The sequence below is a fragment of the Prinia subflava genome, chromosome 6, assembly GCF_021018805.1.
Source record: "Prinia subflava isolate CZ2003 ecotype Zambia chromosome 6, Cam_Psub_1.2, whole genome shotgun sequence".
Lineage (NCBI taxonomy): Eukaryota > Metazoa > Chordata > Aves > Passeriformes > Cisticolidae > Prinia > Prinia subflava.
The window spans coordinates 13053415-13066017 of NC_086252.1; the positions used below are offsets into that span (position 1 = coordinate 13053415).

The 12603-nt window shown below is 42.5% G+C and overlaps 2 protein-coding genes across 4 annotated transcripts in view; one reads left to right on the forward strand and one right to left on the reverse strand.

The window, feature by feature from the left end:
* Positions 1–9802, forward strand: part of PLEKHM3 (pleckstrin homology domain containing M3) — a 110936-nt gene extending 101134 nt beyond the window's left edge. For all 3 annotated transcript variants that reach the window (XM_063400310.1, XM_063400309.1, XM_063400311.1), the window contains one exon: positions 8214–9802. The gene's annotated coding sequence lies outside the window, so the exon portion shown is untranslated. The remainder of the gene's footprint in view (positions 1–8213) is intronic.
* Positions 1047–12603, reverse strand: part of CCNYL1 (cyclin Y like 1) — a 33091-nt gene continuing 21534 nt past the window's right edge. Inside the window, exons 7-10 of the mRNA XM_063400312.1 lie at positions 12000–12119; positions 9809–9975; positions 5331–5493; positions 1047–2779 (exon numbers count right to left, since the gene is read on the reverse strand). Of these exons, the coding sequence (XP_063256382.1) occupies positions 2663–2779; positions 5331–5493; positions 9809–9975; positions 12000–12119 (567 nt within the window). The 3' untranslated portion in view covers positions 1047–2662. The remainder of the gene's footprint in view (positions 2780–5330; positions 5494–9808; positions 9976–11999; positions 12120–12603) is intronic.

Sequence of the window (12603 nt, forward strand, 5' to 3'; positions counted from 1 at the left end):
GTATTCTGACCATGACTGTAATTTTTCTTCTGCCTCTTTGAGAACCGTGTTGCCAGCATATAGAATAGTGCAAACTGGAGGGTATTTCCCCTTCCCAGTTCATTGTCCAGAACCACCTAAATGCAATTCCTTCTGAAACACTATTATTGCCCAGCACTTCAAAAGGGAACCATATGGTTTACATGTTATTGTTTAGGTAAGAAATACACTAGCTGTGTTTTCCAGAATCTAACTCTTTTATGGGTACCAGAATAGTAAATGGAATTGCTTTTTTTTCCCCTCTTAAGAAGCTGAGTTGGAGTTCAGGCCTGCTTAGTGTCTGCTGAACAGCTCAAAATCCCATTGCTAATGTGCTCTGGGCTGCAGTAAAACTAAAGCAAGGTAATATTCAAAGCAAAATTGGGTTCATAGCAACTATCTCCGGCAGGATGTACTGCAGAAGCAGCCTTCAGCTTGAGATGTCGTTCACCTGCCATCCGGATCAGCAGGAAGTCTCCATCTCACCTGGCAAGAGAGGGAAAGGAGTGCCCCAGTCTCTGCTGAGCTGCTCGCAGAGAGTGGCTGCTTGTGGAGCAGCCCCACAGCAGAGTGCACCAGACAGATCCCACCCAGCACCTGGCGGTGCTGAGGGAAGTAAAGCTCCTTAGCAATTAGGTCACAAGTCAATCCAGGAGCTGGTCACTTATAGCTTCCAATTCAGTGCTCCTCAAGGGAGGACTTGAAAATCAAATTGTCTCCAGAGAGCCTGGCCCTACTTAGAGACCACTGAAGTGCAAAGAAGCTGTCAGTGAGTGGTTTATTTGAGCAGCCCGAGTCAAGTTCTGAATCCAAAGACCACGTGGGAGGATGTGGGCAGCCATGCAAGGCTGCACCCAGCCCAGGCCTCTCCCAGACACTGCCAGCCATGGGGACCAAAGGAAGGTGATAGGCTGCTGTGGGGAATGGAGAGGCCTCAACACACACCACTGGGGTTTCTCTTTTTATTTTCCTTTTTTGAGAGGCAGGGGAATCCAATAGCTGTACAGAACACACCCTTCAACTTTAACTTTAATTAAAATAGAGTTTATTAGCTTTTCTTTTAATACAAACATGAGAAAGGAAAACCACCTGAAGATGTAGTGTTATTTTCCATATTGAATTGTGATCAATACCTGAAGTGCCAAGTTCCGAGGGTTTGGGAGCCAGGGGCTGGCCCGTTTGCATACTGCAAAAGGCTGCATGCACCCTTTGAACAGCTGAGTGCAGCCACACTGACCGTGGCACTCACACAGCCCCACTCCCAAAGGCAGATGGACTTGTTGTTCAGTGTAAGTTTCTGGGCCTTGGCTGTAAGAGGAAGTGCACAAAACCCGTGTCATTCGGAAGGAGATCTGCTCCTAGGACACTGCCTAGAACCTATTTGGATCCAAGAAGGGAAGATACTACAAAGACTTGTAACAGGAAGAGTCTAATAACACTTATCCTGTTTAGAGTTCAGTTTCAGAGCCTGAAAGTAAGCTCTGTTCCAAAGTCTCAGAAAGAGCAAACCCCAAGCCTCTAGCGCAGTTGCACAAGATAAAATTCACTTTGGGAAAAAAAAAAAGTTTATAGAAAGCTTTTTGATAATTCTCAGTTGAACACAATATGTTTCCATCTACCTTGATAGGTAGTCCAGGATTCTCCAACTCATTATTGTCTCATTATGAATGTAACTTCCTCCCAGGAAACTGAAACCCAAGGAGAGCCAGATGGATGCACAATATCAGCTTTAGGAACTCACTGTATATAGCACAAGAGATCTGCAGTAGAACTCAGAGAAGCAGTGCTGCACACACGCCATTCACCACTGGATTGCTACACTGTTTGGGATGGTGATGATGTTTCCAGACCAACTTTTGCATTCAATGCCTCAGAAAAATACACAGATCACATCTCTTCCAGAGCAATATAAGTATTAGAAAATGAGAGAAGCACCATAATTCACAAGAAATGCAGCATGGACCCTATACATTTTAACAATACATAAAACTGTATCTCTGCCCCCAGTCAAAACATTCAAAGTCTTTTGACAATCTTTACTGGAGTGAAGTTGTGGGTGCAGAGATGGAATTCCTTCCTGCCGGGCAGCTTCTTGGTATGAACACATCACCAATAATAGCAGCTTTTAGTAGCCAAACCAGGGAAAAGCCATCAATATGTGTCTATGCTACTGTTTTCAGCTCCAGAGTGGCTTTATACTTTAAGAGTCCCATGTGTTGTTTTTGTTAACACTGCATTGACCCAAAATACAAATGCAGTGAGACTCTGGATGACAAGGGAGAGGGAAGAACATAGTAACTATAGTCATGTGGTTAGTGTTTAAATTCTAAAATTTAAAACTACTTATTATTAAAAACCTCAAGAGTTCACAGCTATAGGCCTACATAGTAAGCAAACATCTGTGGGGGAGAGAAGGAGATAAGTTTGTTTTTGCACCTCTGGATACATTAGAAGGAGGAGAGAGTTGATTTGACAAAGGTCTTGTCTTTTGCACCAAGCGTGTTCTTCAAGCTCTGGGCTCCCTTGGCGGATGGGCTCTCCTCGCCTCCCCTTGCTGGAAGACACCATCACCGCTGGCCGTGTGCAAGGAGTGGTGATTCCTGCGGGTGGATGCTGGTTCCTGGTGCTGCGCCCTGCTCTCTCCTCAGGAGAGGATGGCATTAGAACGGCGGATACCAACTAAGTTATCAGCACTGAAAGATCGTCTCATAGCAGCTTTTGACAAGTCTTTGTATTTGTCTTCACACAGCCGGGAGATTGCCTGGACACCGCAGACAGACACAAAATGAAAAGTCCCCATCAGGAGAGTGTGAACGTTCCAAGGGAGATTTTACAAGTGTAATCCCAACAGCACAGGTGCTCTGTAGCAGTTGGGCAACACAGCACAAAGCAGCACAAAACATTATTTTAACAGTGCAGAAACACACACAGGCATTTCTCTGGGAGAAAAGGTTCAAAGTGAAAAGGTTTCTGTGCTCCCTTGGGTATCTCACCCTTGGCCACTCCATGCAAGCAAGCCAAGGAAATGAATTTCTACTAGGGTGTCTATTTTGCCTTTACCTTCTCTATGCCTTCATTCCCAACATACCCTTTCTTACCAGGATCACCCTCATGATCTGAGAAGGAAGGGCAGCCATGGTACTTTATTATGGCAATTAAATATTAGCACATGTAGACAATCTAGTGTTGAATTGCTTTTTCATCCGTTTATTGGCTTGCCTCTGCCCTGCTCTATCTGGCTATTCTAGCAACAACCCTAGTTATTTAAATCCTAGTAAATTGCCAAAAAGATACTGTGTCTCCTCCCCTGCAAGGCCTGTTTCTGATTGGAGTTTTCAGGCATTATCAATGCAAATTAATAAGGATACCTGTAATAAAAAAGTCGAACTTAATTTCAACCCTGAACATTTACTTCCATTAATAATTTACCACCTATCACCAGCTGAACTTTCAGAGTCCTGTGATCAGCTACAAGCCTACACCTTCCCTTTAAGGCAGCACCCATTCAGCACAGCCCAGTGTTCTGCAAGTTCAAAAGGTGAAAAGCACTCTGAGCATGAATAAAGTTCTAAGTGTATTTTAAAATAATTATTTACATTTATTTCTGCCGACCTTCTGGAGGCATGCATTTGGCTCAAGAGTGGCATTCTTTGAGACACTGGCGGCATGAGCTCCTGGTGCAAGACCAGACAGACTCTCCATCCTGCTCTAATGCTAGCACATCAATCACACAGCAACCTGTGTTGACGTATTTAGCCCCAGTTGCCCATATGGTGTAAATCAGTTTTCAGTTTCTGGAATTCACTAATTCGCTGCTTTATACAGGCTCCTATCAGCTGCTTATGTGCTTCTAACTAAAAGGTGGAATTGAAAATTTTACCAAATAGTCTAAATATTTATCACATTTTAGAATTAAACCACCAAATGTCCAATATACATGCATTAGTAAGTGCATGATAGCAAATTACATACTGTCCTGAAGATTACTCTGGTTTTAAATACCAAGCCCCCAAATACGAAGAAAGAAGAAACAAAACAGGCTCACAATCTGTAAATCATCCACTTATGCCCTGGCACTGAGCAGTTCAGTAAACAATTTCCTGTGGACTATGAACTGCCCTATAACCACATTTACAACTAGTGACAGTGTTAGCTTAAAGTGCAAGTAACAAGGGTGAGACAAAACAGAAGAGCTGCACTGCTTAACTTTAAATAAAGGAATTCATAGGCATATCATCCTTATCATTCCAAAGGACCGGGAGGGATCACACTTACTCCTGAACTTCAGACACTTATAGGACAAAATAAAACCCCTAGCCCTTGGCAGAAATATTGGGGGTGGACTATGAAACAATATAAGCCAAGAATCTGCAGCACACCCCTCTCTGAAAGGGACTGTGGTATCAATGTACACAGGGCCTGTGGTAAGGCTTTTGTTGAAAGGTCAACAAAACAACACGCAGAGTCATCAATTAAACCTGGACAGATGAAAGGTTGCATTGATCCAACAAGAAATTTCCCTGGGAACCCAGGTAATTGTGTATTTTCCACATGTCTTACATATCTCCTGCAACTAGGAAGACTGACTCTGCAGAAGTTAAAGCTTTTTGAAATGAGCCTCCACACCAAGAAGGCTGCAGGGCATCCCCACAAGGGCAGCCTTTCCCATGGAGCAGGAAGGGGCAGTAATCTGCATTCACACTCCTCTGGGCATCCTGAAGGATTCACAAGAAGGGGCTAGCCCGAAAGTTTATCTTAAAGCAATGTTTCTCTGGAAAGGTGGGAAGCCACAACTTAATTCTGCAGCTGCCCCCAGACAAATTGTTTATTAAACCATGAGAGCAGTAAGAGGGCTCCCTCTAAATCTGAAAGCAGCTGTGCAGTGGGATGCAGTGGGAAACCTTCAGCTGGTAGAATTTAGATGGGTCTGAGTGTGACTGTCTCTAGGTGCTTGGAATACAGACTGTGACTATGGAAGGACAGACAATCCATTACATATGACACTAATCCTTTCAATCTTAAGTAGCCTAGCTGAACCACCGTTCCCAAAATAACATCCATTTTATTTTGCTATCTGCTAGACTTTTGTAATCTCTTCCAAAACCCTTCCTTTCCTCAGAATTCTAGCTTAGCCTAGGCATGGTTTTAGAATTGCTAACTGTATTTATAAAGGGGTTAAATTACCCTGTAATACACTAATTTAAAAGCTTTTTAGTTTTTCTAACTGCCACTTAACATGACTAGCAACAGATGCTCTTACTACTCATACAAGACAGAGGAGTCCCCTAATCAGCCACTCTCAGACCATTTACCTCCAGCTTCTGTGCTCTCTCTTTACTGAGAGGCTCCAGCAGAAAGCTCAGGTTATTGTCATCTGCTAGGGAGCGAAGATCAAAGTAGTATTTGGCGTAAACACTGGCAGGAACATTGATATTAAACTGCAGTAGCTCCAAGAAGTGTCTTTCCATCTCGTTCCTGGGAGGCGTAAGAGACAGGAGACAAAGGAAAAAAAAGATTGTTTTAGCTGGCTGAAAACACTGCAGAGACCTCAAGCTTGTTTTAAACCCAGCAGCTTTGAAACAGGTCACCGAGAGCTCTGCATTATTAGTTTCGAGAGACAGGTCATTCCCTGGTGCTCCAAACAAGGTGCAGCTTTTGAGTCCTGGCACCTCCGGCTCGGCTCGGAAGGCAGTGCCCTGTCGTGCACTCGCCCGGCTGAGCCGGGAGGTTCATTCTTCGGAGTTCCATTAGTGCAGCTGTACAATTCATGCGCCATTCTCACTCCCATACGGCCCCACACTATAGTGATCAGATGAAAGGAATGATGTATGCTGTTTATTAGCTCTGAAGAACTTGCAGACATTTTCACCAGGCTGATAACAGGAAGGGGGTTTATTGAAGTAGAGGCGGACTAACAAAAGGAGTAGGCAGATCACCACGGCAACAAATGGATCTATGAAGAGCTGCTGCTATTATCTCACAGAAAAAAGCCTCTTGAAGCAACATGGATTCATCTCCAATAAATAAATAAATAAGCAGCATTAGGTGGGAGAAGGAATTTTCTCCTCAATAGCATTAGGCAGGATAACAAAGTACTATGTCAAAGGGCACTGTCCGGTTTTTACTCTCTTGTCTGTTTTCACTGGGCAAAATACTTGGAGGAAAGCGTGGAAAGTGCCATGACATGAAAAAAACTGCTTCAGCTACTGTAATGTGGTCAGCTAAGGCAGAGATATTCCACAGAGGAAAATAACGTTTTACAAATTAACCTAGAAAGAAACTGGTGGTACCCAAATCGAGCAGTTCAGTTCAACAACTCAACAGTCCCTCCAGGTAGCAGATCTGTTCCAACAGAATTTAGCAGCTGTATAGGCCAACTGTGAATACACCAGAAGATGAGCTGCACCAAGCCAGTGCCAAGGCTGTTACTGCTTTTTCTGGGAGCTTTTAAAATGGATGCTTTACCTATCAGTGCGGGGGCCAAGTAAATTAAGGAGTCATCCGTGTTGTCCGGTACTGGGTAGTGGATCTCAATATGAATAGAGCTTTGTGCTTCTTTCTAGAATAGCAGACTTGAGTATCATTGAACCTAGTGCCAAAATTAATTTCCTGTTCATATGGTCATAAGCCTTTAGAAATGTAAATCAGATAATGTTTTGATGATCAGCTGATCAGAGCTTGATTTACCCTGTGAGTAAATGCTCTTCACTGCCCCTTTTGTACTCACTAGGCTAATACATTTTAATTCTGTAAAAACACAATTCTTCATTGGATTAACAAGTCTATTAACAGTGGTTTAAAACCTGGGAAAGGATAATGTCCATGTTTTTCTGTGCCTTATTTACAAATATATGTAGCCTAAAGAATGACCAGCGTGTGTCCCCTTACAAACAATCATGGCAAGATTAGCAGCTGTACTGTTAATTTTTCAGCAATTATGGATTCGGTCTCATCAAAGCTAGAAAGTTCTGACAAAGGATGACTTCCAAAAGTCAACTGAATTTCCTTTGATTTTTTTTCCCCATCAGAAATAAGTAAAACAAAACAAAAAACCACCTCCCAAAACTCAAAAGAAAAATGTCTTTCATTAAAAAACGCCACCTTTGCTTGATCAGATAGAAAAGGGCTTGTCATAGAAAAGTTAAGATGAACATTTCAGGTATGTTGAGTAGGGTGAGGCAAAGGCAAATGACCACATGTGGCAGTGGCCAGGGCTGGATCTTGGACCTTCAAACCTGAGAGCCCCCAGCTCCTGCCCTAACAAAGCTCTTGGGTTTGGTAGGGAGGAGGTGCAGCCGTGCTGCCTTCTCAAGGGGTGCCTGGCTTGTAAGCACACACAGATTTGCAAACTGGGTGAACCAAACCAGATATAACACCTTTGGCCAGTTCCAGAGTGGTGCAGCCCCTGTGCTTGGCTTGCAGTGCTTCAACAAGAGCATCTGTCATGTTGTGAGATCATTCTAGCTACAGAGAGCCAAGAGAATTCAGAGTTCACAAACAAAACTTGCCACCAGTTCTTGTAGATTGGCTGTTCCTGCACGGGAATGGCCCACCCGGGGAGCCATACCTGGTTGAGTCCTGCCAAGCAGTCTTTGGCTGGGAGCTGCTGGGATTTTGGGTGCATTTTTTGGCAGCATCTCCAGCCATCTCCAACATTAGAATGCAACTGTGACTGAAATCCTTTGCCAGTTATTTTCCCTCCCTAACTCTTGTATTTGGAATATTCACTATCAAATGACTGGTTTAAAAAATACTGCAACTACTAAAACTGACAATAACTATAGTACCAACCATGAATTGAAAGTAGACTTGTAAACTTACAACAATTTTGCCAAGTATTTGAAGCAGTTTTCCAAGGTCCCTATAATGATGATGTTATCCAGCCAAGGAGTGGTGAAGTCTGCCCAGTTGCAGACCTGGGATGAACATCCTGTGCCACTGTCAGGAAGGAGCTAGTACGGTGTCTGCCCATACCTAAATTGAAAGGTCTAAGTCATCTCAGATGAGATGGGATTACAAAAATCCCCTCCTAAAATTGGAGGGAAAAAAATACGCCTAAATTCCATCTATTTTCCTTACCACCACTACTGCTTTGAAAATGACAATTTCAGGAGACCCAGCATTGGCAATAGAGCATAAATATCCTGCTTGTTACTGATTTTTCCAGTGCTATCAGTTTGATTTATCCCAAACAGGGCTAGAAGAAGAGACATCAAAAAGAGCAAGATGTACACTCCAGCACTCCTGGCTTTGCTGACCCCACTTCAGCCATCTCAGAATTATTTGCAGCAACGCTTCAAGTATGTTCCTCAGACAGACGAGCACTCGGGGCCAGCTGAGTGAAGATGTACATTGTATAAAATCACTAATTATGCTTTCCCAAAAGCAGAGCTGGCACAGTCCTGGATTTTGAGACAAAGAACTCCCAGGCAATGGGTATGTATAAAACAAGTAACAGTGGTTACTGTTACAGATGTGAAATAATTTGAATAATAAAAATTGTTTTGGTGCAGAAAACTCCCTCCTTTTTAGAAATACAGCCCCATACCTAGAAGTAAGAAAACTAGATATTCCTCCTCCTAAAGAGTCCCAAATGAGTAATTACTTACTGTTTTTTAAACATTAGTTTGGGCTGAATCCAGGGAAGAGAGCTTGGGGCAAGAACACTGCCCCCTGACATAGGCAGCCTCCCAGTGCTGTGTGCAGAGCTCTGCCAGCTCAGTGTGCCCTGTGCTAGGGCTGGCTGGCACTGCTCAGGGCACAGCACTGTGACTGAACTCAAACACACACAAAGCGTGTCAGGAAAGCAAGGCCAGGAAGCCTGGTGTTTTAAGCTGGACTTGTATCGTTTCTACCTGTGATAACAAGAGAAGTAGGAGAACAAGCTAGCAAATAGAATTAAAACAAAAATGTTGACATTTCAAAGCTCTGAGATAGAGCTTAGTGAGAAGGAATTTAACAAAAAAACTAACGGGCCAACTACAATCCACATAAACACACCCCCAGCCCAGTATGAGGATGAATATCTTCCCATACTGCAGGATCTGGCTTAAAGCCGAGTGCAGCAAGAAAAGACAGCAGATCCAAAATTTCTGAAAAACTGAAACTGACATCTAAGACAAAAATACATCTGAGGAACAGCCTCACAAAAACAAGCAGTAATAAGACTGAGGACTTTGTTTTCAGCACTGGAGGCACATCTCAGAACCCACCCAGAAGGATAAGCTGTAGCAGTAGCTCTGTAACACAGGCAGCCACAGCTACCCACACAAACAACTGCTAGCAGCAGCACTGGGAGTTCAGAGCTTGAGATGTTTAGGCCTTAACTGGATACACAAGCATACATGAAAATCACAAGCTATGGTTCACCTTGCAATTCTTCAAATTCTAAAACAGAAAAGGCAAGGGACAAATTTAGTTCACTTTTTTCCTTCTAAAAAACTCTTTTGATAAGACTATAAATTGGGCAGTTTTGTTCCATGGCTCATCACTGAGATAAAGAAGGTAAAGAAAACTAACTTGGAAGTCAGTCACACAAGTCATTAACATTATTAATACAGATTTGTCTCAAAGTAGGGTAATTATCCTAAGTTTCTTGAGGTAAAAAAGAGAATGAGGCCAGACACTAAATATCCACCTTATATATAAATCATAGCAATAGAGAGGTATTTTTTCAGCATGATCACAAAGACTGCTATTTAAAAAACCACAAACAAACAAACAAACAAATCACACACAAAGAAAAACCAAAAACCCTACCACTGTAGATTACCCAAACCTTGCAACTTACATGTCCTCAACAGTAATGTCCTTGAGTATTTGGCAATAATCCACATTCCACACAGCTTGATCATCCCAGACTTTAGAAGCCAGCAGAATAGCTCCTAGGACTATCCTCTTCCAGTTACTAGGGCATATATCAATCTCTGCATAGGTTAAAAGCCTTTCCAAATAAACCTATAGAAAGAAGAAGGAAAAAAACCAAACAACAAAACCCCACAATTGTATGTGTGTAATTACAACGGGGAGCAGAGCTGGGCAGCAAACATGCCAGTCCAATATGACTATTTATGACTGTTAAGTGTGGCAACATAGGTATCACTGATTACTACCTACACTTAAGAATCAAAACTTTCAGGGGTTACAGGTTCCATTTTTAATCATCCCACAAGGGCTGGACCTCCGGGGTACACGGCAGCTAGTGAGGAGTGAGTTCTGAGCGGTGAGCACTGCTCCTTCAGGGAGACACTGCTCCAGCCCTGGCACAGAGTCCCCTTCACTGGCAGGTTCTCTAGGGGCTGCCTGCACAGCAAATCCCTCAGCATCACATCAGCCTGGCAGCATGGTTAAGGTGCAGCACTTGCAGCTTAACAGGAAGTGCTAAAACCTGCACTTGGATCTCTAGTGATGGGACAAAGATGTGTTAATGGCTGTCTTTCCACAATGAAAGGCCTTTAGTGCTATTTCTGTTTTACCCTGTATAGAACAGACTTCAATCCCTTCATCTCTATCACCAACTGCTTAGGCAGTGAGACATTCCCTAGTCCAAAGATGTGCCTTGGTCTTTTCCTCCCCTGAGATCTCAAACCTGCTCTAGAATGTTGAATCTATCTCTTTCTTGAAAGTTCTCTACTATTCACACTCCTATAATTATCCATTGTACTAAGTAATATGCACTTTCAAACTTGAATATAAATTGTTTTTACTTTTCTATTCCCTCATCTAAATCCAAGTTTCTAATGTAGCTTTAGAGAAATCAGTGGGTAAGGGAAGCTCCACCTCTTAAGGTGTATGGGAAGGATTAATCTTTGTCACTGAGGTTTCCTCATGCTTTCTTCCTATCCTTGGCTTGTAGCCTTCAAATAGCCTAAAGGTGTTCCTATAATAACAGGGCCATCTAGTGGTAAAACTGACTTTATAAACTAGCTCCATTTTTTGTAAACACTTCACATAGTTGGCCCAGGGTTAGCTGTCATCTTGTTCTGTCAAAATTGCTTCCCTGTCTGAAAAAGCAAAAATCTCCAAATACTTTCAGTTTCAACAGCTCTTAAATATTCAGCCTTTTAAATTACTCATTTCCTTATTAAAGGGAGTCCTTCAAGCTAAGTTTGCTTAATTGCTATATTGTCCTTTGTTGACAGTTCTGATCTCTTTTCACACCATTTTTCAAAAAAAAGCCACAACAAAGACTGAAGTTTAGTGTGCAACAAAATGCAGTTTGAGAGACAGTCGAAAGTAGCAATTATACCTGTTGTGGTTTTTAAATTTCCTTTCATATACATATATGCACACACATATGTATATATATATATACATATAAATAAAAAAACATTGTCATTGATACATTTTTAAATCCATCCTGCTTTCTGAAATCAAACAACAAACTGTAATGAGATTATTTTCTTAATATCATTCTTATACTCTAAGTACCTCCATGTCACCTGGGAAAAAAGCTCTTTGGCTTAATTAAAAAAAAAGTTTGGTAGAAAGGTGGCAATGATTGAAGGACTTAATGAAAAAGATCCTTTCCTAGAGTTCCTATAGGATTGACTCTTGATCCCCTGAGGCAGTATTACTTCTTCTGGTTAATATGAACTCAAAACTCACACCTTCCCCTCCACACGGGTGAAATAAAAAGCATCTTTGTGTATGATCTCATCACAGCCCACTGTTTACAGCATCCCACTGTTCTGCTCTTCTCAAGCTCCTTCAGGCAGTTATGTATTATGAAACAAACAGGGTTTATTGGATAAGTAATTAAGCATTACATATTTATACCCTGAAAAGGAAATTGCCCTTTTATTTAATCACTTCTGTGACTACTTAGAAATCTCTACTGAACCCCCTTGTACTGTGCCTTTATTAACAGGGTTTCATGAGATACTCTCAGCTATTTAGATGTCAGTTCAGGCCGGTTCTCTGAGTGAGGAGAGGGGAAAGTCCTCCCGAAGCCGGAGCTGCAGCCCGAGGGCGCCTCTTACCAGGGTCACTATTGCACACTCCGCTGTCAGCTGGGCGGCGCTGAAGAGCGTCCGGACGAACCGGTAGATGTGCTTGTGGTCAGGGTCGTGCTTGTAGTAGTCATCGGGGACCTCTTCCCGCTGAAACAAAGTTCTTGGAGTTACTGAAAATCTGTCTTACTTAACACTGACTCTAAAGAACAGGGTGTTTCTTCTCACCGAGGTGTATACACCCATTTCCTGTCAGAGGCAGAACAGAATTATACACTGAAAGAAGCAGCCTGGCAATATTGCAAACATTCCAAACAAAACACTTTAGTGTTTTGAGTAGCTTTAGCTGGTATCTCTCTTCTGAACTCTTGTTTGATCTGTAGGGCCAACAGGAAAGAGCATGAACTGCCACCATCACTGCAGGTGCTAACTATTGTCCCTGGAACATTTTTCAGACTGAAGGAGATGTAAAAAAAAAGCTTCTCCCTGCAGGAAAATCACAGGTATATACACACAGGGAAACAACAGCTCCTCAAAAGGCAGAATTAACAGACTTCATGAGATTCCTCTTCCAGCTGAGGAAGCGCTGAAGAACATGTGGCAATAATTCTGTCAGAGGTAGAACTAGAAGGTA